We start from the raw sequence: 27,673 nt of genomic DNA, 5'->3' as shown, positions 1-27,673 counted from the left end.
AAAACAACAAACAAATAACGAATAAATAACAAATAAATACAAATAAATAAATACAAATAACAAATAACGATTAAATAAATAATGATAGCATCACAGGTAAAATAGAGTAATCAAAGCATAGAAAGTAATAAATAATAACAGAAATAACAGAAATCAGAAGTCACAGCGCAAGAGATCGTAATGCACTACTACGCCTATGAATAGAGAAAAATAACGAGACTATGAACTAGCATTCTACCCTAATGTAGGTCCTCCACACTCTCCTATCTAAGGTCATGTCCTCCGTAAGCTGTAACTGCGTCATGTCCTGTCTAATCACCTCTCCCCAATACTTCTTGGGCCTACCCCTAATGTCCATGATTCCTCAAATTCACTTCTTTAGCTATTTGGTACCTACTTCTGTAGATCCCCACCACTTTTCAATATTTATTACACTAATTACGGGATTAATGAAATAATTAAGAGGCCTCGAGGGTATCCAGGCCTACGTGATGATGGTGAGGTCACTGGATATATGTAATCATGGTACAAGTTGTATGAGGTTTGGAATTGTGGAAGTGACAAAAAATAGAGAATGACACAAGAAAACAGTAGTTGGAAATGCCAGGTGCAGCCTGGGTGGACGTTTCGAGTCCCCCAGAGAGAACAAACTGCAAAACAAGGGGAAGCAGTGAAATCCTCCCTCTTGCGCACTCTGCAGTGTCCAAGCCTGGAGGGAGAAATAAGGAGGGGATGTGACGCGTTCATAGCAGTCCAAAATGCCTAAGAGAAATGAGGGGAGGCAGTCCCCATTTTACACCGTAAAAATTTGGGGAGAAAAGGGTGCACGGGATGTGTTCAGTGCACCATCCAAAGGAAATTTCGATTAGGTACACTCGCTCAGTCGGACCCGAAGCTTCCTAGTCTAGAATGAAACTATAATACAAGAAGGGAGAGAAACTTTATAAGATTTTGAGTTAGGGCTTTTCTCTCCAAGAAGGATCATAACATCGACTCGGGAAAGAACAAAGTCGCTCCACTTCAAAGTAGAAGCTTGTGGCAATGGTGAGCCAATAGATCAGCTCCAAGGCCTGAGTGCCTTGGTTGCAGGGGTAATAGTTGTTGTTGATGAGTTCCACCAACAGTGAATAACCTTTTCTTCCCTGCCTCGACCTATACCTTACTCAAGTTCCCTATGAAGACTAAACAAGATTTCAATGATACTGTCTTCTATTATTTCTTTATTAAAATTCAATTCTAACATATAAAATAGACTTCCAATGATCAGGAGATCAAAAATACAAAAACATTGCTATATTTCCAAGGAGATTTCCAACACTTCAAGATGAGTTTCTAAGGATAATTTTATGAGAATTTCACTTCCTAATGACAATATTAACACTAGTAAGCCTTGAAATTGTTCTCCAAAATCCTAAATGACATCAAGAATAACCACAAAGAGGGTTTTAAAGTTTTGAGCTTCCTGTGGCAACTCCACCTATCCTACTTCATTTATGATGAATATTTATGGTGGAAGAATATATTTGTGGTATTAGTTGGTGGACAGAAGATGACATTAATGAATCATAAGTTACACCATTAATGGGGGTGGTTGGGGGATTGCGAAAGATGGATGGTTATTTGAGTTGTGATGATAACATTAATTATAGGCATAATACATAAACGTGAGCTTTAACTTGGCCTTATCTGACATCTATGTCCAAATTTGGGTGTGCACAAGTAGGCACTTAAACTTGTATAAAGTACACAAGTAGTAGACACACGCGTCCTATGTGGCATAATACATATCAGTTTGAGTGTATCTCACGTGAATTGCCACATAGGACGCCATGTAGGACTAGCCTGTCTACTTGTTCAATTTTTTACAATTTAAATGTCTACTTATGCACACCCAAATTTGAAGGGCATAAATACCAGTTGAGGCCAAGTTAAAGGACAAATTTATGTATTATGCCTTAATTATATGTAGATTGATAAAGTTTTTTTTTGGTTTCCCACCCGGTGTCCGGAGTCCGTGGAGCCCCGACTATATCCGGATCGCACACTGCAAAGCCCATTAGGGGGTGACGCTCTGTAACACCCCTTAAACTTTTTCCCTAAGATTCGGACCCTTCTTGTATTCGGGTAGGGTCGAACTCGAGTATTGTGGAGCATTTGCATGAGTTAAGACGAGTCCTTGAGAAATTGAGAAGTGTTAGAGGTGACATGGGGTCATGAAGGACCCCTAGGACCAAGCTAAGTCCAAAAGGTTCGTCGTGGCTACGTTTTTGGATGAGTTCATTTAAGGGGTCGTCTTCTAACGACCCTATCTTTTGAAAGACGACAATCTAGGTGGCCCATGACTTATCAAATTAAAGATCGTCGAGTCTTCTTTCCAACGCCACTAAGAATGTAATTTTTGGAGTTCGGAGTCGAAAGATATGACGATCCTAAGATGAACTAGCACAACAGAGATTTTCAGGCCTGGGTTGCAATTGCTGGAAAACTGGGCTTGGCGCCGCAGTGGCGCGATGCGCCACTATCGCGCCAGAAACATGCCTCAGTAGTTTGGTCTCTGGCGCGGCGCGCCACTAAAAGGTGTGCAGGGTTTTTCAAGCCAATTTCCAGAACCAAGAAAATATTGGCCTTGGCGCTGTAAGGGCGCGATGCGCCACTATCGCCCCAAGAAAGTGCCTCAGTAGTTTGGTCCTTGGCGCGGCGCGCCACTACGAGATGTGAAGGTTTTAGGCGTAATCAGCCTGGCGCTGTAATGGCACGACGCGCCACTATCGCGCTAGGAGCATTTTTGCCTATTTTCAGAACTTTTTGAGAAGGGGCAATTTGGGAACTTACCCAAATTATATATGTATCACCCTAGACCATTTTGAGATCATATTTTTGCAGCCCCTCTCTCTCTCTAAAAAGCCCTAGGAGTTTTCCTTTCTCTCTCTTCTTCTTCTTCTCCATTTCCAACAAGAAGAGTTCCAAGAGCTTCAAGATTTGAGTCCTCCATTGAAGACCCAACATCAAGATTTTCTTCAAGTCTTCACTGAGGTATGTAAGGCTATCTAAAACATGGGTTGAGTCCACCCATGTGCCCTATACCTTCTTTGAGGATAAATGCCCATAGAAATGGAGTTTCTTGCTAGGGGTGTGTTCAAATGAGTTTTGTTCTCTATTAGAGTAATTCTTGCTATGTTGATGAGGTTTAGTCAAGAACTTCCAAAAAGAGTCTTTGTGTGAGTATGAGTTGATGAAGATGAGTTGTTAAATATGTTTTATTGATTTTCTTAGCTATGTGGATTATGATAAAGGATGCTATTTTCTTAAAAATGATGCTTATTTTGAATTGTTGATTTAAAGCCTTAGAGTTGTGATGAGATTCAAAGATTGATTAAATGGATAGAGGAAATGATTGGTTATGTTTACATGTTGCTATAAATGTGCCTTTAAATTTCTCTTGAAAGATATGATTTGGAGATGATTGATTGGGCTAGAGTGGATGAGTTGGCATGGTTTAAATGAGACTTGTCGATATGATTTGATTGAGTCGATTGGATGGAGTTTTATGAGCATTGAGTCTTGGGAGGAGTATCGAGCATCGAATTGGATAAGAGTAAAGTCCATACTCGAACCCAATAACTACGCCACCAAACGTAGGAGGGAATTGAACCGTTAAAGTCGGATGTTTCCCCAAAATGTTTGTCCTGACATTATAGGACTTGGTTGGATTGGATCCATGATTGGTTGACTCGTTCATGCCCTGGCAAAGCATGAACGGACGCGGCAACAACATCGGCTTGTTGTACTGTCACTAGCTCATAAGTGATGGTTGTCGGATAAGAGAAACTCCCACATAAGTCTTGATAGTACTCTGAGTCGGATTGAGTTGAATGGTATGTGATTGGTCCCGTCTAAACCGTATTCTTGTTTAGATCTAGGACACTTGATTGAGTTGTTCTTTCTCTTGAGTTAAGTTCTGATAGAATTGATGCTTCCTTTATGTCCTTCCATTTGGCCATTTTACATACTCGTACATTCCATGTACTGACGCCATTTGGCCTGCATCGTTTCATGATGCAGAGACAGGTACTAGAGATCATCGACCGGCGCTCCGTTAAAGATCCACATACACTCCCAGCTAGTTGGTGAGTCCTCCTAGTTTCCGGAGGATCTTGAGCTCCTTGCATAGTTTCGTTTTGTCTCTGTATTTTGATTGTTGGTAGCCATGGGCTTGTCATTGGCACCTTCCAGACTTTGATAGAGGCTTCATAGACTAGAGTGTGGGGAGGTTGGACTGTTATTTTGAGGAGTCCTATTATACTTATTTTGTTGAGTTAAACATGTTTGGCCTTGGCCCCCATATTGTAAATAGCATGTTATAATTGAGCCTTCCTTTGAGCGTATATGACTGAATGACGGAATGATTGAGTTAGGTGGTTCGCTTGAAGGTCAGAAATGGCTTTCAAGTGCCGGTCACGTCTAGGGTACCCTCCCGGGGCGTGACACGCTCCCAATAGGATATTTTTCATTCACAGAGCTCGAACCCAAGATCTCTGATTAAGGATGAAGCAGTCCCACCACTACACCTTGGTTACACGTTCTGGAGCAAACATTTGGTTAATGAGGGTTGTTGGGGGATTGGGGAAAGATGATGGTTATTTTAGTTGTGGCAATGACATTAATTATATGTATATAAAGTTGGTTACACTTGGACACGTTCTGGAGGCAAATATTTGGTTGAAAAAGATTTTGAGGTGAGTTGAGTTGTCCCTTCACCTAAGAGTTTTCTCCTCATTATTCATGCATGTTAAGTGTTTGAAGAAAAGTCTTAGAAACATTAATGTGTGTACAAGAGGACGAGCGAGCATGCATTATCCATTTTTGCTTTAAATGCTAAAATTGATAGTATATAAGTGTTTATTTAAGTTTTCCAAGTTATGTTTTATACAACTTCACTTGAATGAAATTGAAGCTTCTAAAGTTTCACATGAATACCGTTACATGTCTAAAGTTTTCAAAAATACTTAAATTAGAATGTTGAACCATATATGTCAAGTGTAAGTAAAGTTTGAGGCCAAAGCAAGTTCCTCAAAATGTTTTGGGAGTTGGCCTTAAACGTTTGAAAAGGATAGTCATGATCCAAGTTGAATTGCACTTACCTGAAACTACTTGTACGGTAGTAGGATAGTAGTGAGACTGTTGGCTCGACACTATGAAAGTTGTTTTAGCAAGGCAAAAGACGCATGCTAGCATTAGAATGTCAAACTATGTGGCACCATAGGGAGATAGTCCAGTTGATCGGGAGGAGTCAACCATCATATTGACCATAAGGTGACTAATTAAGGTTAAGTTGATGTCAGATTTGAATGATACTCCCCAAGTTACGAAAAGTATAGTTTTATGTTATGATATAGAATATTCAAGTTTATGTCTTTCAAATTTTTTTGTATTGACATGTTTAAAATTATTTAAGATTATACATTCATCTTTTAATTAGAACTCGTTCATCCTTTTGCGATGGATTCAATGATACTCATGGAGAAATGAGGAAGTTGTACTCACGCTCCCCTACGGGCTAGTCTGTTTTTGGTTGTGTCATTGGAGGCATAGGTGCTACTGACGAGTTCTGCTCATAGAGATACTCAGCAAGATACTAAAAAAAGCTGAGAATTTGGCTGTGTTGTTTTTTTAATAAAGAAATTAAGAAAAATAACGGAGAAAGACTTTGAAAGAAAAATACTGCAATGAGGCCAAAAAGAATTATTTTATTTTGCTTTCTTGGACTCTACATTTATAAGAACAAAAAGCAGTAAAAAGATAATGATCAACTAGCCTAAAATATCTCTGCAAAATATCTTAATAAACTAATTACTAATAAATAGGAAAAACTTGCTAACCAAGTATCAATTTGGATTTATTTAAAAAACTAAGCAATAAAATAAAGTTATTGCAGTTCAAAAGCATAATTCTAACGGTCCTCCTTGCTTGAGGAACTGTAGATTCTAGACTTGGCTGGAATTGACCTCATGAACAAATCTATCAATTCATTTTTTGTCTTGCTAGGCTTGTGTGCATCTTCTGTTGGATTAAATGAGAAGCTTTTATCTCTCATTTCAACTTGTAAAATCTCTTGCTTAGTGGAGTCAAAGATCCGACAATATTTGTCCCCAAATAATAATTTAAATCCTTTTTTCATTAACTGACCAACACTCAACAAACTTTTATCAATATCAAGCACATAAAGAACATCTTTAATTATTTTAGTACCTGAACTTGAATTGATTGCAACAGACCCTTTTCCTTTTGCAGGAATATAGTCACCATTTCCAATTCTGACTTTCTTATTTTTCATAGACACAAACTCTTTAAAAAGATTCATGTCATATGCCATATGGTTTGTATAATCACTATCAATCATCCAAAAATCAGATTTTTTAGTTAAAAAGTAGGTTGCCACAAATAAGTGGTCTTCTTCTTCAGTGGTGACTTGGGCATCTGCTTCATCTTTCTGAAATTTACTATTGCAAATTACAGCTTCATGACCAAATTGTTTGCAGATCTTGCACTGTGCATCTGGTCTCTTCCAACACTTATATGAAGGATGTCCATTTTTGCCACAGTGCTGACAAAGTAGGTAATTTTTCAAGAATTTACCCTTGCTTTGAGTTTTGTGGTTGACTGCTAATGCTTCTTCAACCATGTCATATTGCCTCATAAGCCTCCTTTGTTCCTGTGCCTACAAAGAATTTAACAATTCTACCAAGGTATTTTGGACAGATCTTGTGTGTTTTCCAAAGTAGTTATACATGCGTCATATCTTTCGGGCATTGTTACAAGAATTTTTTCAACAATTCTTGAATCTTTAAATTCAGTGCCTAGCATTCTTACCTTGTTAACGATACCAAGCAATCTGTCAAAGTATACCTTGACTGTTTCTGACTCTTTCATTCTTTGCAATTCGAATTCCCTCATTAAATTTAAAACCTTCATTCCTTGTATTCTTTCATCTCCAGCATATTCTTTCTTCAAATAGTCCCAAATTTCTTTTGGTGATGCGAGAGTCATGATTCTAGTGAAAATAGTTGTTGAAACAGCAGCAAACAAAATTGCTTTTGACTTGGACTTAATGATTTTCTTGTTGTTGTGATTCTTGATTTGGGCCACAGTGGGATTATTAGGCAGCGGATTAACTTCATAATCCTCTTCCACGGCTTCCTAAAGATCAAGGGCCTCCAAGTAGGCTTCCATTCTCACAGCCCATAGTTGATAGTTCTCACCATCAAAAATAGGAGAAGCCATTCATGAAAAGCTATTTTTGGAATCCATTTTTTTCACTCACAGGTCCCTCAAGAAAAAAACTCTGATACCAATTGTTGGTTTTTTAATAAAGAAATTAAGAAAAATAACAAAGAAAGACTTTGAGAGAAACTAATTACTAATAAATCGGAAAAACTTGTTAACCAACTATCAACTAGGATTTATTCAAAAAACTAAGCAGTAAAAAAAGGTTACTACAATTCAAAAGCATATTTCTAACAGGCTGGATATGGGGATTACAAGTTGGAAGAAAGGTGAAGCAAAAAGAGAACAATTTCTACATCTCAGAAGATTCTGCTTACTTTTGAGGCAGTAACAGGTCTTAGGGTGAGGCAGTAACAGGTATGTTTAGTATTAATGCTGACCACTGCATTGAGGAGCTAGCTGAGGTACTGAGCTGCAAGGTTGAACAACTACCTACTACTTATCTGGCCCTTCCTTTGGGTGCTAAAAAAAGGATCTGGCAATGGGTAATAGATAAATATATCAGTAAGTTGACCGCATGAAAAGGCAATATTTATCTTTTCGTGGAAGACTTACCTTGGTAAGCAGTGTGTTGGATGGAGTTCCAACATATATGATGTTCCTTTTTAAGTTAAATGTGAATGTAGAGAAACACTGAACACCATAAGAAGTAATTTCTTGTGGGACGGCAATGCAGATAAAAGGAAGCTACACTAGGTCAAATAGGAAAAAGTGATGATTAACAAGAAAGGAGTTGGAATGGGGGTTAGAAATCTGATCTTGTACAAACGACTATGAAAATATATGATGGTAAAGAAAATACTTGGAAGAAGATGATAAATGCCAAAATGTGAAAAAGGATATTTGGAGCCCTCCCATTGTTTTAAGTGCTTTTAGGTGTGGTATCTGGAATAACATCAGTAAAATGTGGAATGATTTTCAGCAGCATACTAAATTGAAATTGGGAAGTGGTGCCAAAATCATATTCTGGTATGATGTGTGGGTGAGGGAGGTAAGTTTGAAAGATAGATATCCCATTCTGTATAACTGTTCCACAAATAAAGAATGTAGTGTGTCTGGGTTTTATTTGGCCAGTGGATGGCAACTGAAATTTAGGAGAGGTTTTAATGATTAGGAAATGGAGGAAGTCGGGCAACAAATACAATTGCTGCGTACAATAGTGGTGGAAGAAGATGATTTTTTTTCTAACCATGGTGACGGGCCAATTTGCGTGCACCTCAACTAATTCCATGAGATATATGTCACCTCGAACCAGCAACAGGTTGTCCACCAAGGCTAGAACAAATGAGAATAAATCACCTAGTGTTTTGTCTCTGTTGGGATTTGAACCTGAGACATCATGGTGCTCAACCCACTTCATTGACCACCAGGCCACACCCTTGGGTGCTTATAGAATCAGGAGGATCAATAGTGTTCTCACTTACCCTTCAGCGTGACTCGAACCCCCAACCCATCGATTGATGGTGGAGGTGCTCAACAACTTGAGCAAGGCTTACTTGTCGATTATAAAGAGGATGTTATGATCTGGACAGCATGTAATGATAGGATATATTCAGTAAGAAGCTGCTATAATATTCTTCAGGAACAATATGAGCTAAGTTGGCCACGGAAAATGTAATGGAAAACTAAAGCACCTGTCAAAGTTGCCTGTTTTGGGTGGGTTGTCATTAGGAAAGCATGTTTAACACAAGATAATTTACAACAGAGGTTTCATCTTAAGCAACAGATGTTACTTGCGAGAAGAGGAGCTGGAATCAGTCAGTCACATGTTCATTCATTGTAAAGGTTGCTGATGGGTTCCTTGAATATTGAATGGAATTTTGATAATGCGAGATCGCCTAAAGAGCAAAATTCAGAAGAATTGCTCTTGAACAGCTTTCTCAAGAGCTCCAAGAAGAACCCTAGATTTAGAGAGAAGAAAGAGAGAATTTCTATTGATTTTTCTGAATTCCAAAAACTGATTCCAATAGAGCTACAAGTCTGTTACTTATATCGGGAGGAGTTCAGGAAGTTAGTTTTAACTAACTCCCCTTCTAACTAACTTCGGTAGCACGTGACTCATTAACTAACTAACTAACAATGACTAAACAAGGGAAAATAAAGGGAAATTGGGAGAATTGGGACAAATTACAATAGGATCATAACAATACTCCCCCCATCACAACATCCTTGTCCTCAAGGATGGAATTGAGGAAATTGCTGAAAGAAAGTGTCATGATCTTCCCAAGTGTTATCTTCTGCAGGGGCATTAAACCACTTTATGAGACACTGTGAGATAGGTCGACGTTTCTTCTGAATTAGCCTCCTATCTAGGACAGCTTCAGGTACTAGCAGAACAGGACCTGAACTAGAATACACCACAGGTAAGGAAGCTGAAACTGGTTGAGAGCCAATCTTCTGTTTCAGCTGGGAGATATGAAAAGTGGGATGGATTTTGGCATCAGCAGGCAAAGCCAAAGTCTAAGCAACCTTCCCCACTTTAGCAATAATTTGGAAAGGGCCGAAGAACTTAGCATATAACTTCTGGAAGGAGTGAGACTTGAGTGACAACTGTCGATAAGGTAACAACTTTATATATACCCAATCACCAATGTTGTAGCACCTGTCAGTTCTACCCTTATCAGCCTGAGCTTTCATTCGACACTGAGCCTTGATCAGACAAGCCTTGAGAGACCTCAAAGTAGCTTCCCTCGCCATCAAACTTCTGTCAACAACATCCAGTTGAGAGTCAAAAGCTAAGTAAGGTAAGAGGAGTGGTGGTGGTTGACCATATACCACTTCATATGGGGTCATCTTGACTGAAGAATGGAAGGTAGTGTTGTACCACCACTCTGCCAAAGGTAACCACATAGGCCACTCCCTAGGCTTCTCAAATGTCATGCATCTTAGGTAACCCTCTAAGCACCTGTTAACCAATTCAGTCAGCCCATCTGTCTGTGGATGGTATGCAGTAGAAGTCAAAAGAGAGACCTTTAGGAAAGTGAAAAGCTCTTTCCGAAACTTGCTTGTAAAGACAGCATCTCTGTCTGAGACAATGGACTCAGGCATGTCATGCAGCCTAAAAGTCTCATTCATGATGAGCTAAGCCACATCCAACGCTGAATATGGATGTTTAAGAGGTAAGAAGTGAGCATCTTTGCTTAGTCTATCCACCACCACAAAGATCACTTTCTTTCCCATAACACGAGGTAATCCTTCAATGAAATCCATTGAAATGTCTTGCCAAACTCCAGCAGGGATAGATAAGATGCATTCTCCCCTTTGCATTGTTGACACACATCACATTGTCTCACAAATGCATACACATCCTGTCTCACAAATGCACACACTTCCTGTTTAATCCTTCAATGAAATCCATTGAAATGTCTTGCCAAACTCCAGCAGGGATGGGCAGAGGCTGTAACAGACCAGGATAAGAAACATTCTCCCCTTTGCATTGTTGACACACATCACATTGTCTCACAAATGCATACACTTCCTGTTTCATTCTCCCATTTACATTGTCTCACAAATGCATACACTTCCTGTTTCATCCTTTTCCAGAAAAAATCTTGTCTCAACCTCTGTAGAGTTGTTTTGATCCCAGAATGACCACCTAAAGCACTTCCATGATAGAAAGTCAAAAGCTTCTTCCTCAGAGCCTCATCAGATCACACCATTAATCTCCCCTTCACCAGCATGATATTTAAGATAAGGCTTGTGTGGAAGTCCAGCCTGAATGGTCCGAAGCAGTCTCATCAGTGTAGGATATGTCAACCAAGATTGTTTAACTTCTTCTAAAAGATCAGAATGAACCCCAAATATGTTGTTAAGTTGTATAGGACCATCTATCCTGGAAAGAGCATCAGCCAAAGTGTTCTCTTTTCCTTTCTTGTAATCAATGTTGTAGTCATATCCCAACAACTTGATCAACCATTTCTGTTGACTAGGTGTAGTAATCTTCTGTTCCAACAAGTACTTTAGGCTATGATGATCAGTCTTGACCACAAAATGCCTACCCAGTAGATATGGCCTCCATTTCTGAACTGCTGATACCAAAGCAAGGAGTTCCCTCTCATAACTGACAGAGCTTTATTTTTATCACATAACCCCTGGCTGAAATATGCAATAGGTTTCTTCCCTTGAGTCAGCAAAACTCCAATGCCTTCACCTGAGGCATCAGTCTCAATTACACATTCTTGGGAAAAATCAGGAAGAACAAGTACTTGTGCTGAGGCAACAGCTGTTATGAGTGCCTCAAATGCTGTAGTTGTTGTCTCCCCCATGAAAACTTGCCCTTTTTTAAGGAATCATGTAAAGGTCGTGCAATGCTTCCATAGTCCTTTATGAATCTCCTATAGTAGCCAGCAAGGCTTAGGAAACCCCTCAGCTGTTTGATAGCCATTGGCGAAGGCCAGTTCACCACTGCTTCTACTTTGTGTGGATCCATAGCTACACCTTGTCCAGAAATAATATGACCTAAATAGTCAATCTGAGACACCAAATGCACACTTACTTTGCTTGACAAATAGGGTCCGATCTCTCAAAATCTGAAAAGTGGTTCTCACATGGATTACATGGTCAGACATAGTTGAACTATATACTAAAATGTCATCAAAAAACACCAGGATGAACTTCCTAAGGTGCTTGTGAAAGATCTGGTTCATGAGACTTTGGAAAGTTGAAGGTGCATTTGTCAAGACAAATGGCATGGTGAGTTCTAAAAGCAGTTTTGGGAATATCAGGTTCAAACATCTTGATTTGGTGGTAGCCAGATCTCAGATCCAGCTTAGTAAAGACCCTAGCACCATGTAATTCATCAAGTAATTCTTCAATAACAGGGATTGGAAACTTATCTTTGACTGTGTAATCATTCAATTGCCTATAGTCCACACACATTCTCCAAGATCCATCCTTCTTCTTCACCATTACAATGGGAGAATAGTAGGGATTGGTGTTGTGTCTAATGACTCATGAGCTCTAGCATTTCATCCACCAACTTTTCGACTTCGTCTTTCTGAATAGTGGGATATCTGTAGGGTCTGATACTGATAGGTGAAGTCCCTTCTTTTAGTGTGATCCTGTGGTCATGGCTCCTAGAAGGAGGCAACTCCTTAGGAAGCTCAAACAGTTCCTGGTATTCCTACAACAGATCCTGAACTTCTTCATGTGCTTCTTCACCTTGAGCTACTTCAAGTGAGAATAAGCTAGCACCTTCTGGTAATGATTCCTCTCCGAATACTCCTACTGAGATCATGCAAAGTTCCAGTGGTTTGGCCAACAGCTTAGCCATTCCATCTTGCTGAACAAACTTATTTGAAGGGGGGTTGCATGCCCCTCAAGGAGACCTTGTGACCCTTTACACAGAACTCCATTTTGAGCTTCTTGAAGTTCCATAGAACATCACCTAAAGAGATTAACCATTGGATTCCCAACACCATATTACACCCTCCTATAGGTAAAATCAGCATATCTGATTTAAAAGTGACCCCTTGCATCTTCCATGTCAAGTTCTTGCAGACATAATTGCTTTGGACCTTCCTTCCATTAGCTCTGGACACATCAAAAGGTGAGATAGTGGTCAGCAAGTGTTTATAGCAGATTAATGGACACTACAGGGGTGGAACTTCAACTTTAGAAGACAGCTCAATGACTGGGAGGTTCAGAGATTAGCTGAATTTCTCAACACAGTGGAGCCTTTCAATGGACTTCAACAAGGGAGGATTTTCTATGGTGGACAGGAAACAATAGAGGAGTATACAAAGTCAATAGAGCTTATAAACTGACGGATCAGACAAACCAACAAATTACCAATTGGCCATGGAAAAACAGAATACGCCATTAAGTATCTTGCTTTGTCTGGGTGTTGGCCAAAGAAGCAGCTCTTAGTCAAGACAATGTCATGAAGAGAGGGATAACCTTGTGCTCTAGATGTTTTCTTTGTGGGGAGACTTTAGAGACTGTTAACCATCTGTTTCTACACTGCAAGTACACTCAACAATTATGGAGAATCTATTTGAGTCTCAAAGGAATTTCCTGGACTATGCCTAGGAAAGTTTCTGAGGATTTAAAGAGTTGGGAGGAAGCAGGAGTACTGGCAAAAGACAGAGGCAGATGGAGACTTATCCCTGCTGCAATATGGTGGGAAATATGGAAAGAGAGGAACTCTAGGTGTTTTGAGAGCATAGAGAATAGCGTGCAGAAAGTGAAGCTCAACTGCATTTTGCTATTATGTTTTTGGTGTAATCATTTATACTCAAATGATACCGTCTCTTTAATTGATGTTTAGACTCAATTTAGCCATAAAGCAGTAAGAATTGGGGCCACTTGTATATAAGATTTCAGTACAACCCATGTACTGTTTTGTGATATAATACAAAATTACCAATTTTTTTTTTTTTAAAAAAAAACACAATGTTTTCTCCTCCTCTCATCCATCTCCTTAGGTGTTAGCAATTTAGCATTTCTGAAGTTATTTTTGGGGCCAGTATTTGGTTGTGGTTTGGTAAATGATCGAGTATTTCTAGCTGGCAGGTTGGACTTTTGTAGGGGTGGCAAATGGTTGGATTGGATTGGATTTGGATGGATTGAATATGGATTGAGCCAAAATGGATTGGATTACAATCCACCCATATAAAATATGGGTAAATATGAATTTGGTCAAATATAATTTGGGTAAAAACCATCTAACCCACTTTAATCTCCTAAAGCCAAAAAAAAGATTAAATCAAAGCAAAATTGCTATTGCTCTAACACCTATAACTCTCAACCCATCCCCTAAATTATTATTTTTTAAACAATTAATTTTTCATACAAAAATAAATTTTAATTTTTTTCTACCCCTAACCCCCAAATCCACCCACCCACCAACCAAGCAAAATTTTCGCCCACCCCTATCTCCGTCACCCCAATTATTTTTAAAAAAAATCAAAAAAAATTTGCCTAGCCCAACCCCCATCCTGCCCACCCCCCACTCAGACTCCCTACCACCCCTACCACAATTTTTTTTTAAAATTAAAATAATTTCAACAAAAAAAATAAATTTTTCGACCTTCTCTCCACCCTACCCCGTACTGGACCCCCTATCCCTACCCCCACCCCCACCCCCACCCCAAAATTTTGAAAAAAAATTAGTTCTTTTTTAAAAAAATTAAAATTTTTGCCCCCCAACCATCACCCTATCCCAACCCCACCCCAACCCCCTACCCCCACTCCCAATTTTAAAAAAAAAATTCAAAAAAAATTCAAAAAAAAAAATTTTTTGGGCCCCTCCCACTCACCCCACGGACCCCCTACCCAACCCCCCCCCCCCCCCCAAAAAAAAAAGTTTTTTTTTAAAAACAAAAATTCTTAAAAGTTTCAAAAAAAAAAAATTCCCCCCCCCCTACTCACCCTCCACCCTAACCCCTACCCACCCCAATTCTTTTTAAAAAAAAAAAAAAAAAATTTAGTGCAATTAGAAATTTTTATTATAAGTGGTGATCTAAGAGTCTATATGGATACCCCATATTTTACCCACTTTGTCCATATTTGTATAAACTTTTAAAATTGGTCAATCCATATTTACCCATTTAAAAAATATGAGTGATCCATTTAAATAAATATGGACTAAATAGATTTATTTTACTCAATCGGGCTGAAATTTCCACCCTTAGACTTTTGGACAAAAGAAGAGTTGGCTGGGGACGATCTGGAAAAAGTCCTTGTATTAGGCAAGACTGCAGAAGGGGTAAAGACCTGTCTCTGCACTACCAAGGTCTGCTCTTGGATTTTTGCTAAACTCATAGCCTTAAATAAAGTTCTAGGACCCAACATCTTCACATAAAGACCAATTTCAGGTTTCAAACCCCTAACAAAACAACTCACTACAAAATCTTCTGATAAATCCACTCTAGTCAACAATTCATCAAAGATATCTATGTAGTCTTGAACAGAGCTTACCTGTCTCAAGTCTTTGAAGTCTCCCATAGGATCATCAAAAATTCAGTCCCAAATCTTGTGTACAGACACCGAACATACTCACCCCACCTTGGCCATTCCCTCGTTAATCTACCCCTCATGTAAGCTTGATACCACTGCAATGCTTTGCCCTCTAGACTGCATGATGCTAGTTTCACCTTCGACTCTTCAAGAGTCTCATCCACATCAAAAAATTGGTAACACTTATACAAACAATCCCCTAACCCTTCGCCATCAACTTTTTGGGAATTCCACCTGAAAAAAATTTCTACTTGACACCTGATAATTCCTCTGTCTGCCATTACAGCGACCTTCCTGGGTATCCTCACCATTCCCTTTTTGGGGATTTGCCCCACCATTCTGATTCTCTATCAACAATCTCCTGATTTCAATCATGGCTTGATCGACACGTTCACCAACAGCTTGTCGAATTCACGCCATTGAGTTGACTACTCCTTCAATAGATCCTTTGAGAGTGTCAACCTCTCTGCGAATTTCCTGCATTCAAGTGTTATGATCCCCCATGGATATGGTCAGAGAATCGAAGGCTCTGATACCACTGATGGGTTCCTTGAATATCGAATGGAATTTTGATAACACGAGAACGCCTAAAGAGCAAAATTCAGAAGAATTGCTCTTGAACAGCTTTCTCAAGAGCTCCAAGAACCCTAGATTTAGAGAGAAGAAAGAGAGAATTTCTAGTGATCTTTCTAAATTCCAAAAACTGATTCCAGTAGAGCTACAAGTTTGTTACTTATATCGGGAGGAGTTCAGGAATCTAGTTTTAACTAACTTCTCTTCTAATAACTTCTCACTGACTTCTATAGCATGTGCCAGTCACGTGATTCATTAACTAACTAACAATGACTAAACAAGGGAAAATAAAGGGATATTGGGAGAATTGGGACAAATTACAATAGGATTATAACAGTTGCTTAGCAATGTTGGGAGCTTATTTTGAATCTTTGTGGTGTAACTTGGGTAATGCCAGCTGATGTTAGAGGTCTACTGGAGAGCTGGCAAGGACAGAAGATAGCAACGGGCCAAAAGAAGTTTTGGAGGACCATCCCTCTGTGTTTTCTGGACTATTTGGAGAGAAAAGAATATTGCTCGTCTTGAAAACAGGAAAAATCACATCTCTAGAGTCAAGATCACAACCAGACAGCCTAGGGCATAGCAGGATGATCCAATTTGGAATAAGCTTTGTTACCCAAAAATGATTGGTTCTGCACACACTAGGTGCTACAGATGAAAAAGAGACAAAAGGGCAGCCCGGTGTACTAAGCTCCTACTATGCGCAGGGTCCGGGGAAGGGTCCGACCACAGGGGTCTATTGTACGCAGCCTATGAAACATAAATCATGGATCAACTAAGTCCTATTGGAGACTTGCATAAAGAGGAACCTCATGTTAATACCATAGAAGATTCGGCCTTTTTCATGGAGATTCTGTTATACTCAAAGAAAAGGAAATTCGACACAACAGAAATTTTTGGAGATTGGAAGCAGTTTAATTCATGATCTAGCCTGTACAGAATGACCTCTTGAAACTGTTAAATATAGAATTTGAATCATGAGAGGTAGGCCATCAATCAAAGTTCTGAAAATAACAGCGCCAAGATGAAGCTTACCACAAAGGCAATAAAGAACAAGATGAAGTTGCAAATTGCAGAAACATATACTTGATGCAAATTTACCTGTAACAAAACTGGAAGAAACTGCTTGAACACATCTGGTCATTGATTGTGCCTTTGCTCGTATAACATTAGCTCTTTCAATAGAATCTTCAGGCCAATCAATTTTCTCAGTTTCCTCCTTGACATCTTGGTCCATAACTTTATTTGCATCAGAAATGATTGACTTCCCAAGCACCAGAAGTTGAGACACAGCAAAACAGCACAGTTCTGAAAGCCTCTGTTTTGGTAAAGACAATAAATTACAAGTAGATTCACGTTCAAATGGAGAGACCGTTTCATCTGTTCATAAGAAACTTGCAGACAAATGGAATGTATACATACATGAACACCCTCTGAATGAAGGGTATCCAGTCTCCCGGTTGTCCTTTGAATCATGTCATTGGAAGCTAGTCCAGCCAAAGCATTTGCAAATCTGAAATGAATTTAAACAAGAAATCAACATCCCTACCAAGATATCAGAAACAATTGCAAGCTTTTCACATAACCAGCCATCCATTATTATGCAAAAACTCAATCTTCAAATTGACCAGCTCTCCAATATCTCAATCAGATTACCCTCCTTCCATTCACTTCATCAGAATTACAAAAATTCACCAAGTATCACCCTACTTAGATGCCTGAAAGGCATAACCAAACTAGTTTTTTTCCCTCTTAAATAAGGCAAATAGTTTATCAATATTTGGGAATCCCTGTATACAAGCAGAAAATTAAAAAGATCAACAACAACAACAACAAACCCAGTATAGTCCCACCATGTGGGGTCTGGGGAGGGTAGAGTGTACGCAGACCTAACCCTCACCTTAAAAGGTAGGGCAGTTGTTTCCGAAAGACCCTCGGCTTAAGAGAGAAGAACAAGGGAGGAGAAACAAGGAAAACAAGACATAGGTCAGTAGAGCCAGGCATATAGCAAACAATATAAAAATATGAATAATGAGAGCGATAAAGTCAGGGTAGGAAAGATCGGGGATAAAGGAGCATTAACTACTATAGATAAAATAGGATACCCAAAGTAAACTGGGCCAACTAATATAAGCAGTAATCCCATGCAAAAATCATATGTTAATAAACAAATGAGCGCGACTACGACTACTATGGAGAAAAGATAGGCCACCTAGCCCACTATCTTAGTCTGAGTCCTCCATAGCCTCCTATCTAAGGTCATGTCTTCGGTGAGCTGCAACTGTGCCATATCATGTCTAATCACCTCTTCCCAATACTTCTTCGGCCTCCCTTTGCCCCTCCTGAAATCGTCCATAGCCAACCTCTCGCACCTCCGCACTGGAGCATCTGTGTCTCTCCTCTTCACATGCCCAAACCATCTCAGTCTCGCTTCCCGCATCTTGTCCTCCACCGATGCCACTCCCACCTTGTCTCGGATATCTTCATTCCTAATTCTATCCATCCTAGTGTGCCCACACATCCACCGCAGCATTCGCATTTTCGCGACTTTCATCTTCTGAACATGAAGTTTCTTGATTGGCCAACACTCCACCCCGTACAATAGAGTCGGTCTAACCACCACTTTGTAGAACTTGCCTTTGAGTTTTGGTGGCACTTTCTTGTCACACAGCACTCCGGAGGCGAGCCTCCATTTCATCCACCCTGCACCGATACGGTGTGAAACATCGTCGTCGATATCCCCATCTTCCTGTATAATAGACCCAAGGTACTTGAAGCTTCTTTTCTTTTGAATGGCCTGGGTACCAAGCCTCACTTCCCCGTCAGCCTCACGCGGCAGGCCACTGAAACTGCACTCCAAGTATTCTGTCTTGGTCCTACTCAATTTAAATCCTTTAGACTCCAACGTCTGTCTCCAGCCCTCCAGCTTGTCGTTAACTCCGTTGTGAGTCTCGTCAATCAGGACTATGTCATCCGCGAACAACATACACCAAGGCACCTCACCTTGTATTTGTCTTGTCAATTGATCCATCACCAGGGCGAATAAAAATGGGCTAAGAGTCGATCCCTGGTGCAACCCCATCGTAACAGGAAAGTGCTCTAAGTCCCCTCCTACCGTCCTTACCCTGGTCTTAGCTCCATCATACATGTCTTTAATCGCTCTAATGTACGCCACAGGTATACATTTCGCCTCCAAGCATCTCCATAGGACCTCTCTTGGAACTTTGTCATAGGCCTTTTCTAGGTCAATGAATATCATTATATGAATGTAAGTCAAACACATTATCTCTGACTTATATATATCTCCACTTAATTAAAAAAACTTTCATCAGATTAACAATGTTAAAGAAAAATTCATTAATACGAACTCCTAGTTAATTGAAAACATTATAATATGCACTTTAAATACTTGAGGAGCAAGCTAAAATTACAGTTTCTATATGGAATGTAAGGGTACAACTCCAAGTTCAGATCTTCTAAAGAACATCATAAAAAATAGAGAAGTGCTAAATGTCTACATTCTTATTCTGGTATAAGTAATTTATTTTCTTTTTTTTTATGAAGTCTAGTAGAAGAAGTAATTTCCAAATGGAATTTAGCCTTCATGCTAATTTTAGTATCGACCTAGTCGGACCACAAAAATTTCAAGTGAACCGAAATCACCAATCTATTCTTTAATCATTTTTGTAAAAATATCATCCTAATCCCTTGTGTGAAGGGCCCCTAGTGTCACGGACTTAGACTTTAACTGAGACTTCCGTGCGGCACTTGACAACTCACTCACAACTCTTTCACGTTCTTGTAAGCTCAAGTAAGCCCTTTAGACTAAGATCGTTGAGGAAACGCTAGATTAGAAGAAAGACAAGAGAGCTCTTGTGAAGAAGGCTTTGTATATTGCTTTGGAAGACTGCTCATGGCCCCTTCTATTTATACTACTCTCTAGGGGCTTATGTGGAAATAAAATGTACTATACAAGTCATTCTATATTTACAAAGTAGTCCATATTCTAGAATTCTCTACACACCTAGAGGATTCTAAGGAATTCTAGACTTCTCTACAATATTTTAGAATCTTCTATTAACCTCTCCAAGACTCTAGATTTTTCCCCTTTTTTGGTGATCAGGTGGCGGGTCATGACATTCTCCTCTACCTGATGTGACGACGACCACGGCGCACTACTGTTGGAAGAACTTCCGGACTTTGTCTTTAAACTGCCACAAGTCTTCATATCGTTCCCATGTGGCTTCCTCCAGAGATTGTCCCTTCCAATGGACAAGGAACATGACAGTGTCCTGTTGTCCCTGCTTTTGTCTGACCTGGTAGTCAATAATGGTCTCAATGTCTCAGTCATGAGAGGCGATGATTGTAATTGGCGCCCGACTAGATTTGCCTAGACTAGGATCATCCTTGTCCTAATGGTATGGCTTGAGGATCATCCGTCGGGGTTTCGGCTTGCGTGATAGCTTCATCGATGGTGCTAACTTGTCGACGCTCCATTTCTGTCTTGGCCCAATTTTGTAGCCCATCTATGAAGTGGAATAGCATGTCTTCATCCCTGAGGTTGGGAATCTGAAGCGTGAGAGTAGTAAACTCCTTCACATATGCCCTTATGCTACCTATTTGCTTCAGTTCCCTGAACTTGTGCTTAGCCTCATAGATGACATTGTTGGGAAAGAAGGCCTTCTTGAACTCGTCCCGAAACTGCTCCTAGGTGTTGATGGTGCATAGCCCCTTCCCTATCTCCAACTCCTTGCGCTTCCACCACAGCATAGCTATCTCTTAGAGGTATAGCACGACCGTATTGATCCTCGTCTCGTCATTCTTCATTTTGTTACACTTTAAGTAATTCTCCAAGTGCTAAAGGAAGTTCTCCACCTCTTGCGCATCACGGGCGCTTTTGAACATAAGTGGCTTAGGAGCCTCAATCTTGGCCTCCCTGTCCCCATGGATGTCGCACATCTCCCAGCTTCCATGTCTCCCTTGAGTGCCTCCATCGTGACCCTCATGGTGTCAATCGTGCTCAACGCGTCCATCAATCGACACTCCAAGGAAGTAATTGTCTCCTTCATCTCGTACTCGGCAGCCTTACGCGCACCCAACTCCTTCTGAATGTTGTCATTCTCCTCAAGGGTGAAGTCCTCCAAAGTCTTGAACTTGCCATCGAACTTGTTCAAGCGCTTGCCCAAGATTTCTAAAGCATACCTTGCAGCATCCACCCTTGCAATCCACTCCATGCCAGGCGTGACGTCCACGGGCTGCTCACCTCGCTCATCGTCACTCACCTCAGTGGCCGAGGGTGAGTAGGATGTTAAGGCCTCACTTGGTGTGGGCTCAAGCGGCATCTCTTTATTCCTCTTAAAGTTCTTCCTTCCCTTGCGGTGCTTCTTTCCAACATCTTGCTTGACTTTGGCGACGTTAGTGGCGATGATGTCTCCCTCACTTGCCATTTTCCTTAGTAGCAACCTTGCTCTGATACCGCTTTATCATGGACTTAGATTTTAACTAAGACTTCCGTGCGGCAATTGACAACTCACTCACAACTCTTTCACGTTCTTGTAAGCTCAAGTAAGTCTTTTAGACTAAGATCACTAAAGGAACGCTAGATTAGAGGAAAGACAAGAGAGCTCTTGTAAAGAAGGCTCTGTATTTTGCTTTGGAAGATTGCTTGCTCCTTGATGGTTGTTACAAATGAATGGCCCCTTTTATTTATATTACTCCCTAGGGACTTATGTGGAAATAAAATTTACTACACAAATCCTTCTATATTTACAAAGTAGTCCCTATTCTAGAATTCTTTACATACCTAGAGGATTCTAAGGGATTCAAGACTTCTCTATAATATTCTAGAGTCTTCTATTAACCTCTCCAAGACTCTAGATTCTTCCCCCTTTCAGGTGATCATGTGGCGGGTCATGACATGTGGGCACCCAACACGGGTGCAGATCTAGAAGTCAGATTGTCATCACCCAAATATTAGGATTACAGGTTATGGATAGGAGTATAAGTACGGCAACAAAGGTTTGTATACAATGACATATATTAGTATATATCTCGACGGTTAATTGAAGTTATTAAATTAAAACTAGTATATAAACTCTATGAAAGCACTTAATATTTTGTTCATCGGTCAGCTTGCATGATAGAAAATGCTCAGTATACATACATACACACACACACATACACACACATATATATATATATAACCCAAAAATTAAACCAAATTGTCAATCAACTTATACTTCTGGGCCATAGGTATAGTCAAATCACTAAAGTTAGGTTGACTATGTTAAAGACATCATGAAGTAAATAAAAGTGTTCTCTCTAACAGCTTAAGCTTTTAGATAAAATAGTCACACATGAAGAGGTTTTGTTGAAGTTTCACTACCACCTAGTATTAAAAAAGAATTTCAACGTGCTTGGCACATGAAAAAGAATCAAGTCCGAATATGAGGGGCCGTGTTGAAGATATCATTAAGAAAGTTAAAGTGTGCTCCTCTAACCACTTAAACTTTTAGATTAGATGGTTACACACTTCAACAGCCCAAATCCAGTGCTGATCTCACAACCACACCCACATTGTGTTGGATCGACACGGTTGCGGTAGGACTTTGAAGGATCTGAGCAACGTAGGATACAAGAACAGCCTACTAACACATTCATGACCTCGAATAATTGATCAACACAATAGTACGAGTGCAGTCACAAGATTGTTACTCACTTAAAAAGAGGTGCACTGATCAAAAGTTTGGGCAATCATGGACTGGTCGGGCAATTATAGATTCTGGTGCTGAGCTTGTCTGGAATGAAATGGGTGATACCAAGGACTAAATGCTTGCTTTGGAGCTGGATGGGCTGCTGGTGCAGGAGAAAAGTGAGGTAAATAGGGAAAACAGTTCCAGTTGCTGTGTGTTGGGTGATTTGGAAATAAGGAAACCAGAGATATTTTGAGGGCAAACTAAACCTCAACATATTAATACAAGTTTTAAGTCATTTGGAATGCATATGATGAAGAAAGCATGAAAAAATTCATTAGTACACTGCACCTGTGACCTGTTCTGTAAACTGCAACCTATTTTATTAGGGAATTCAGTTCACTTTTTTATTTGGGAGTTCCCCATTTTGTAATGGGCAACACCGTCTTCGTGATTGGCTCCACACATAAATAACATATACTTCATGCAATGTTTGAGCAATCAAGGGGACTCTTTCTGGGTTCATAAAATGTTTGAGCAATCAAGGGGACTCTTTCTGGGCCCTTAAAAGCACTGCAAGCAACGACAATCAAATAAAGTAGAAAGCAAAGGAAATAGAGAATATCAGATTTATGTTACCCTGCTGCTAATTCTGCAGCCTTCTTCACACTGGAATCATGCAAATTCTTCACCTCATCTGTACTATCCCAGGTTCCAGTCTCAACTGTTTTCCCTTTTTCTGACTCTATATCACTTCCATCAACTTCAGAACTCAAGTCAAAAATTTGCTGAACCTCTTTAAGCTTTCCATCGTAAGAAGACCTGTGATCAGATGAAACTTTTGCTTTTTTCCGGTTGAACAGCATCGCGTAATGATTGGACAATGCCTCCAGCTCCTGTGAGAAAATCATATGATAAGACATAGGCTCTCGAGAAAAAAAAGGGACCTCATAAAGAAAACCACTAGTATGAGAAGGAAGAGACCTCCAACTGCTCTGGACCACCATAAATATAGAAGCATCGATCAAATGTGACTTCCTCAAAGAACTGATCTTCATCTATTTTCCCTTCAACTTCTTTGGAGCTCTTGTCAACATCCATACCAGTTTCTGATATCAGCAGATCCATAGTTTCTCTGCCCAACAGCTCAAGCGCTTCCATTCCTTTAGCAGTAAAAGTTTTTCCAGTCTGCAGAAATGATCCAATATAAATTACACAGCTGAAGACATGGAAAAGGGAAAATCAAATCTTTAGCTGACCTCTAGTATGGATGGTGCAATGGAACCAGGTGTGGCAGGTAAACCACCATGCTGAATTGATTCCGCAATATTTACTGCTGAATTCTCAAGCCTGAAAATATAAAACAAAATATCATTAGTTTAGCAATTTTTGTTGCCCTACATGACAAAACACCCAAGTAATGACTCAACACTGAGCACGGCTGCAGGGAAACCAATTCTCGTGCTTACTGGTTCTTCATTTTCAGCTATCCTGGATTGGTATTTGTGACTGCTTTTCGTAGTCCATAAATTTGTGTGTCTGTGGGTATAAATATATCTGGATATATGTGTATATGTATGCATGGGGCAAGTCATAAAGTCATGTGTCATAATTTATGATTTTACACCAGTCTACGATTATCCATTAGAACATTGAAACATTTAACTAGAACAAAGTTTAATCCCCAAAAATAAAATCAAATTGGTACAGCATTGCTTCTCAAACAGACCATGATGTACCGGATAAACAAGTTTTCAAAAAAAAAAAAAAAAGTTGCTCCATCCTAGCTATGTAAAGCTTTCTGAAGTGCGTACTGAAGAATGACACAATTATTTCACAATTCGGACATCAGTCGACATACTTGTGGACTAAATCAGAACCTCCTTTGATTGCATTTCCTAATGCTTGCCAAGCTCCCGAAGCAAAATTCTCGACTGAATGGTCCATTACTCTTAAACCCTGCACATTAATCTTGCATGGTTAAAAGCATGATCATAACAAACAAATACAGCAAATTTACCTTTACAATTAAGATAATTCTCTATAATAGAAGGAAATGGGGATGGGAGGGCCTCACATGCTCAAGAAAACCTGCAAAAGAAAATACATCTCAATGTGTGTCAATTGAGCTAACATCTAACATCTTTTTAATATCACTTGCCTGGCCAAGGAATGAATCTTCACTAGCTTTCTCTAGTTTTTCTAGAGCAGCTTTGCATCTCTTGTCACTCTCGTCTCCACTTTCCACTTCACCATTAGTTACTTCAGAATCCTCCTTGTCTGAGGATTCAGAATCTACCAATAGAGCCACCTGGGAATTCAAGGTCATTTGTTTAAGAGTATTTCCCTTTCATAATGTCGAAATAACAAGTAGCCTAAGCTTGTGGAATAAATAATCAAGATCAAGCAGGATAATAATAGGCAAATGTTGATGAGGGTTGAATTTTGAGACCTTTATTTGGTCAGAAGGTGTCAATTCATTTTATTGTTATAAACTGCATTAACAAACTTTAGTTTCCTACAGAAAACAGAAGGTGAGAAAAGGAAAATAACTCAATTTGAATGGCATTTCCTATATGCAATCTAGTCATAGAACTGTAAAAGTGAACTTAAGCTGAAGTATGGTGATCAAGCACCAGTATTTAGATGAGCCTCTTCCAAACCATAAAACTGGTCGACATTCACAGCCTAGCAAAATCTGAATATTAGGCATCTACCATATTTATTTACAGAGCACTCAGACAGTGGTTTTGATGATATAACAATTACACTTAGTATAGATATAATCAGTTTAAAGATATCTTTGCCTTCGTGGAAAACCACCTCATCCTGGAACGAGTTTCCTCTGAATACTATGATTACATTGCCAAAGGAGATTTTAAACAATAGGCATCTTTCCTAAGAGAAGAAGAAGACATCAGCAACTGGGCGGCAGCTGTGCCATTGATGGATGATGAATGGGCCAGCCTAACCTAATAAGTTACCAGAGGCCAAGCAAAATCTAATTATAACAATTATCCTCAAGTTTCTACATGGCTTACCAAACTATTTCTAATATCAACAGTTACAATACTGACAGACGTAGCTAAAAGATGTCATGGTATCAATTTAAATATGTAATTATGATAAAGAAAAAAGAAGATTTCGCCAATGCAGTGTGTTCTTAGGAAACACCTACACATGCAACACCAAAAGATGATAAGTATACACTACTAAGGAAAGAGCAATACCATACATCCATAAGTTGCATAACTTATCGATCAATTACAAATACTTACAGTCAGCTACATGAATCATCTATATCCATTCTTAATCTATTCAAGCCCAATTCCTTTCTATGAAGAACAAAATAATGCTGAATACACTACTAAGGAAAGAAAAATATCATACATCCATAAGTTGCATAACTTATCGATCAATTACAAATAGTTAGGGTCAGCTGCATGAATCATCTATATCCATTCTTCTTTATTCAAGCCCATTTCATGTCTATGGAGGACAAAATAATGCTGATGGCTTTTGTTAACAAGCACGGAAGAGCTTTATCAAGAAACAGAAAAAACAGGCAAGGAAGAGTACTGTGCATCGCAAAAGTGGAACGCTTACATTACGCAAAAGTTTTGGCAAAAAAGCAAAATGTTTCTTCCTCAGCGGATATACAAAACTACAAATAAACTAGTAAATAAATTCTTCACAGTTGAACTCAAAATGCGACCAATTAAAATGGTCTATGCAACCAACCAAAAAGAATTTTTAATGCAATTAGTGAAAGGCCAGAATAGTTCAGACTAATTCCACGGAAATAGAGTATTAACCAGGCCAAATTCAAAAGGAGAGCCACAAAAGTCCCTAAATTACATAGTAGATCTATTAAATTCTTGTTTCGCTAAAAATTTAATTCGAATGAGTGGCATTACCAACGCACCATCATCAATCAGTCAACTACACCTCAATAATAAACTAGTTGATGCCAGCTATATGAATCCTTTACATCCATTCTCTTCTAGCTTCATTTCACTCCAATACTAAATATTTGTCTTTAAAAGAAAAAATGTACGAAATGAAGTAATTACATTTGATCGCACTGCATTTTGTTATATTCTATTAAGACAACGATACAAATAGCTGGATCAAATATAATTAGCAACATTAATGAAAAGAGAAACGAGAAGAAAGAGAAGTACATTGCGAGATATCTCTTCAGCAGCAACAGTAGCAGCCTTCTGAAAGTCTGTAAGATACGAAAAGGCAGACAGTCCCCAGCCACCGCCCCATCCTCCTCCTCCCCCTACTCCGCTGGCGCCGTCTCCCGGCGGAGGTGGTTGTGCTGCTTCAGCAGCTAAAATTGGTGTTTCCACTATGTCATGATTCGAAGACTTCGTCGTTCTGTCCGACATTTTCCGGTAAGAGATTTCTCCAAGTTCCAACTGTTTTCTGAGAAAATAGAGTTGTAGGTGAGAAAAAAATTGTCTTGAGCTCACAAATAAGTCTCTAATTAAAAAAAGCAAAAATTTTAGGAATCACTAAGCCTAATTTCATTTTATCTTAATCCTTTTTAATTTTATAAAAATTCCTTTAAAAACCCCAAATTCGAATACATCTATATAGCGCAGATACATAATGTATGATACATAAGTTTAATGAGCCTGTTGAGCTTTAAAAAGAAACAAAACGTAAAAATTAAAATCTGGTTGAGCAAGTCATAGGCACGAATTTATATCAATCTCTCCCAATTCGCATCAGTTTCAAATCATTCAGAATTTTTTTACCCATCTACCTCCAACCCAATACGTAACAACAGTGTTTTCTTCCAAAATCAAAGACTGATATATAATGAACTAAACAATTCTGTTGAGACATTCTGAAATTTGGGAGAGTGATGTGAGTTATGCACGATACAAGAGCGAAGGAATAGTAATTAGTCAAACGATTTTGTTTGTGAATCTCAAATATGCTATTGTAGCGGAATTAGATCGACGAGATGAGTAAAAACATAGAAATCGGATACATAATTGAAGGTAATTTATCTCCACTGATAATTAAAAATGATATGGGAGTAAGATTGTATTTGGAGGTGAAAAAAATGAGCCTGAAATTGGAATGTATCCATTATGCATTGATGCCAGTGATAAAAATGATAAAGAGGTACATTAATTTGATCCTTC

At 39.2% G+C, this 27,673-nt stretch overlaps 1 protein-coding gene across 3 annotated transcripts in view; it reads right to left on the bottom strand.

Moving 5' to 3' along the window:
• The window catches only part of LOC129876531 (uncharacterized), a 31,193-nt gene extending 4,201 nt beyond the window's left edge, over window positions 1-26,992 (bottom strand). For 2 of the 3 annotated variants that reach the window (XM_055951988.1, XM_055951986.1), the window contains exons 1-8: window positions 26,693-26,992; window positions 24,670-24,819; window positions 24,370-24,467; window positions 23,768-23,858; window positions 23,493-23,696; window positions 23,148-23,404; window positions 17,239-17,329; window positions 16,918-17,134 (exon numbers count right to left, since the gene is read on the bottom strand). In XM_055951988.1, the coding sequence (XP_055807963.1) occupies window positions 16,918-17,134; window positions 17,239-17,329; window positions 23,148-23,404; window positions 23,493-23,696; window positions 23,768-23,858; window positions 24,370-24,467; window positions 24,670-24,819; window positions 26,693-26,905 (1,321 nt within the window). In that variant the 5' untranslated portion in view covers window positions 26,906-26,992. The remainder of the gene's footprint in view (window positions 1-16,917; window positions 17,135-17,238; window positions 17,330-23,147; window positions 23,405-23,492; window positions 23,697-23,767; window positions 23,859-24,369; window positions 24,468-24,669; window positions 24,820-26,692) is intronic. The other variant, XM_055951987.1, reaches the window with a different exon arrangement.
• Window positions 26,993-27,673: the final 681 nt, after the last annotated feature.

This window comes from Solanum dulcamara, chromosome 12 (assembly GCF_947179165.1).
Source record: "Solanum dulcamara chromosome 12, daSolDulc1.2, whole genome shotgun sequence".
NCBI classification, from domain to species: domain Eukaryota; kingdom Viridiplantae; phylum Streptophyta; class Magnoliopsida; order Solanales; family Solanaceae; genus Solanum; species Solanum dulcamara.
Note: the sequence above shows the minus strand (reverse complement) of the source record. Positions and strands in the feature narration are given on the sequence as shown.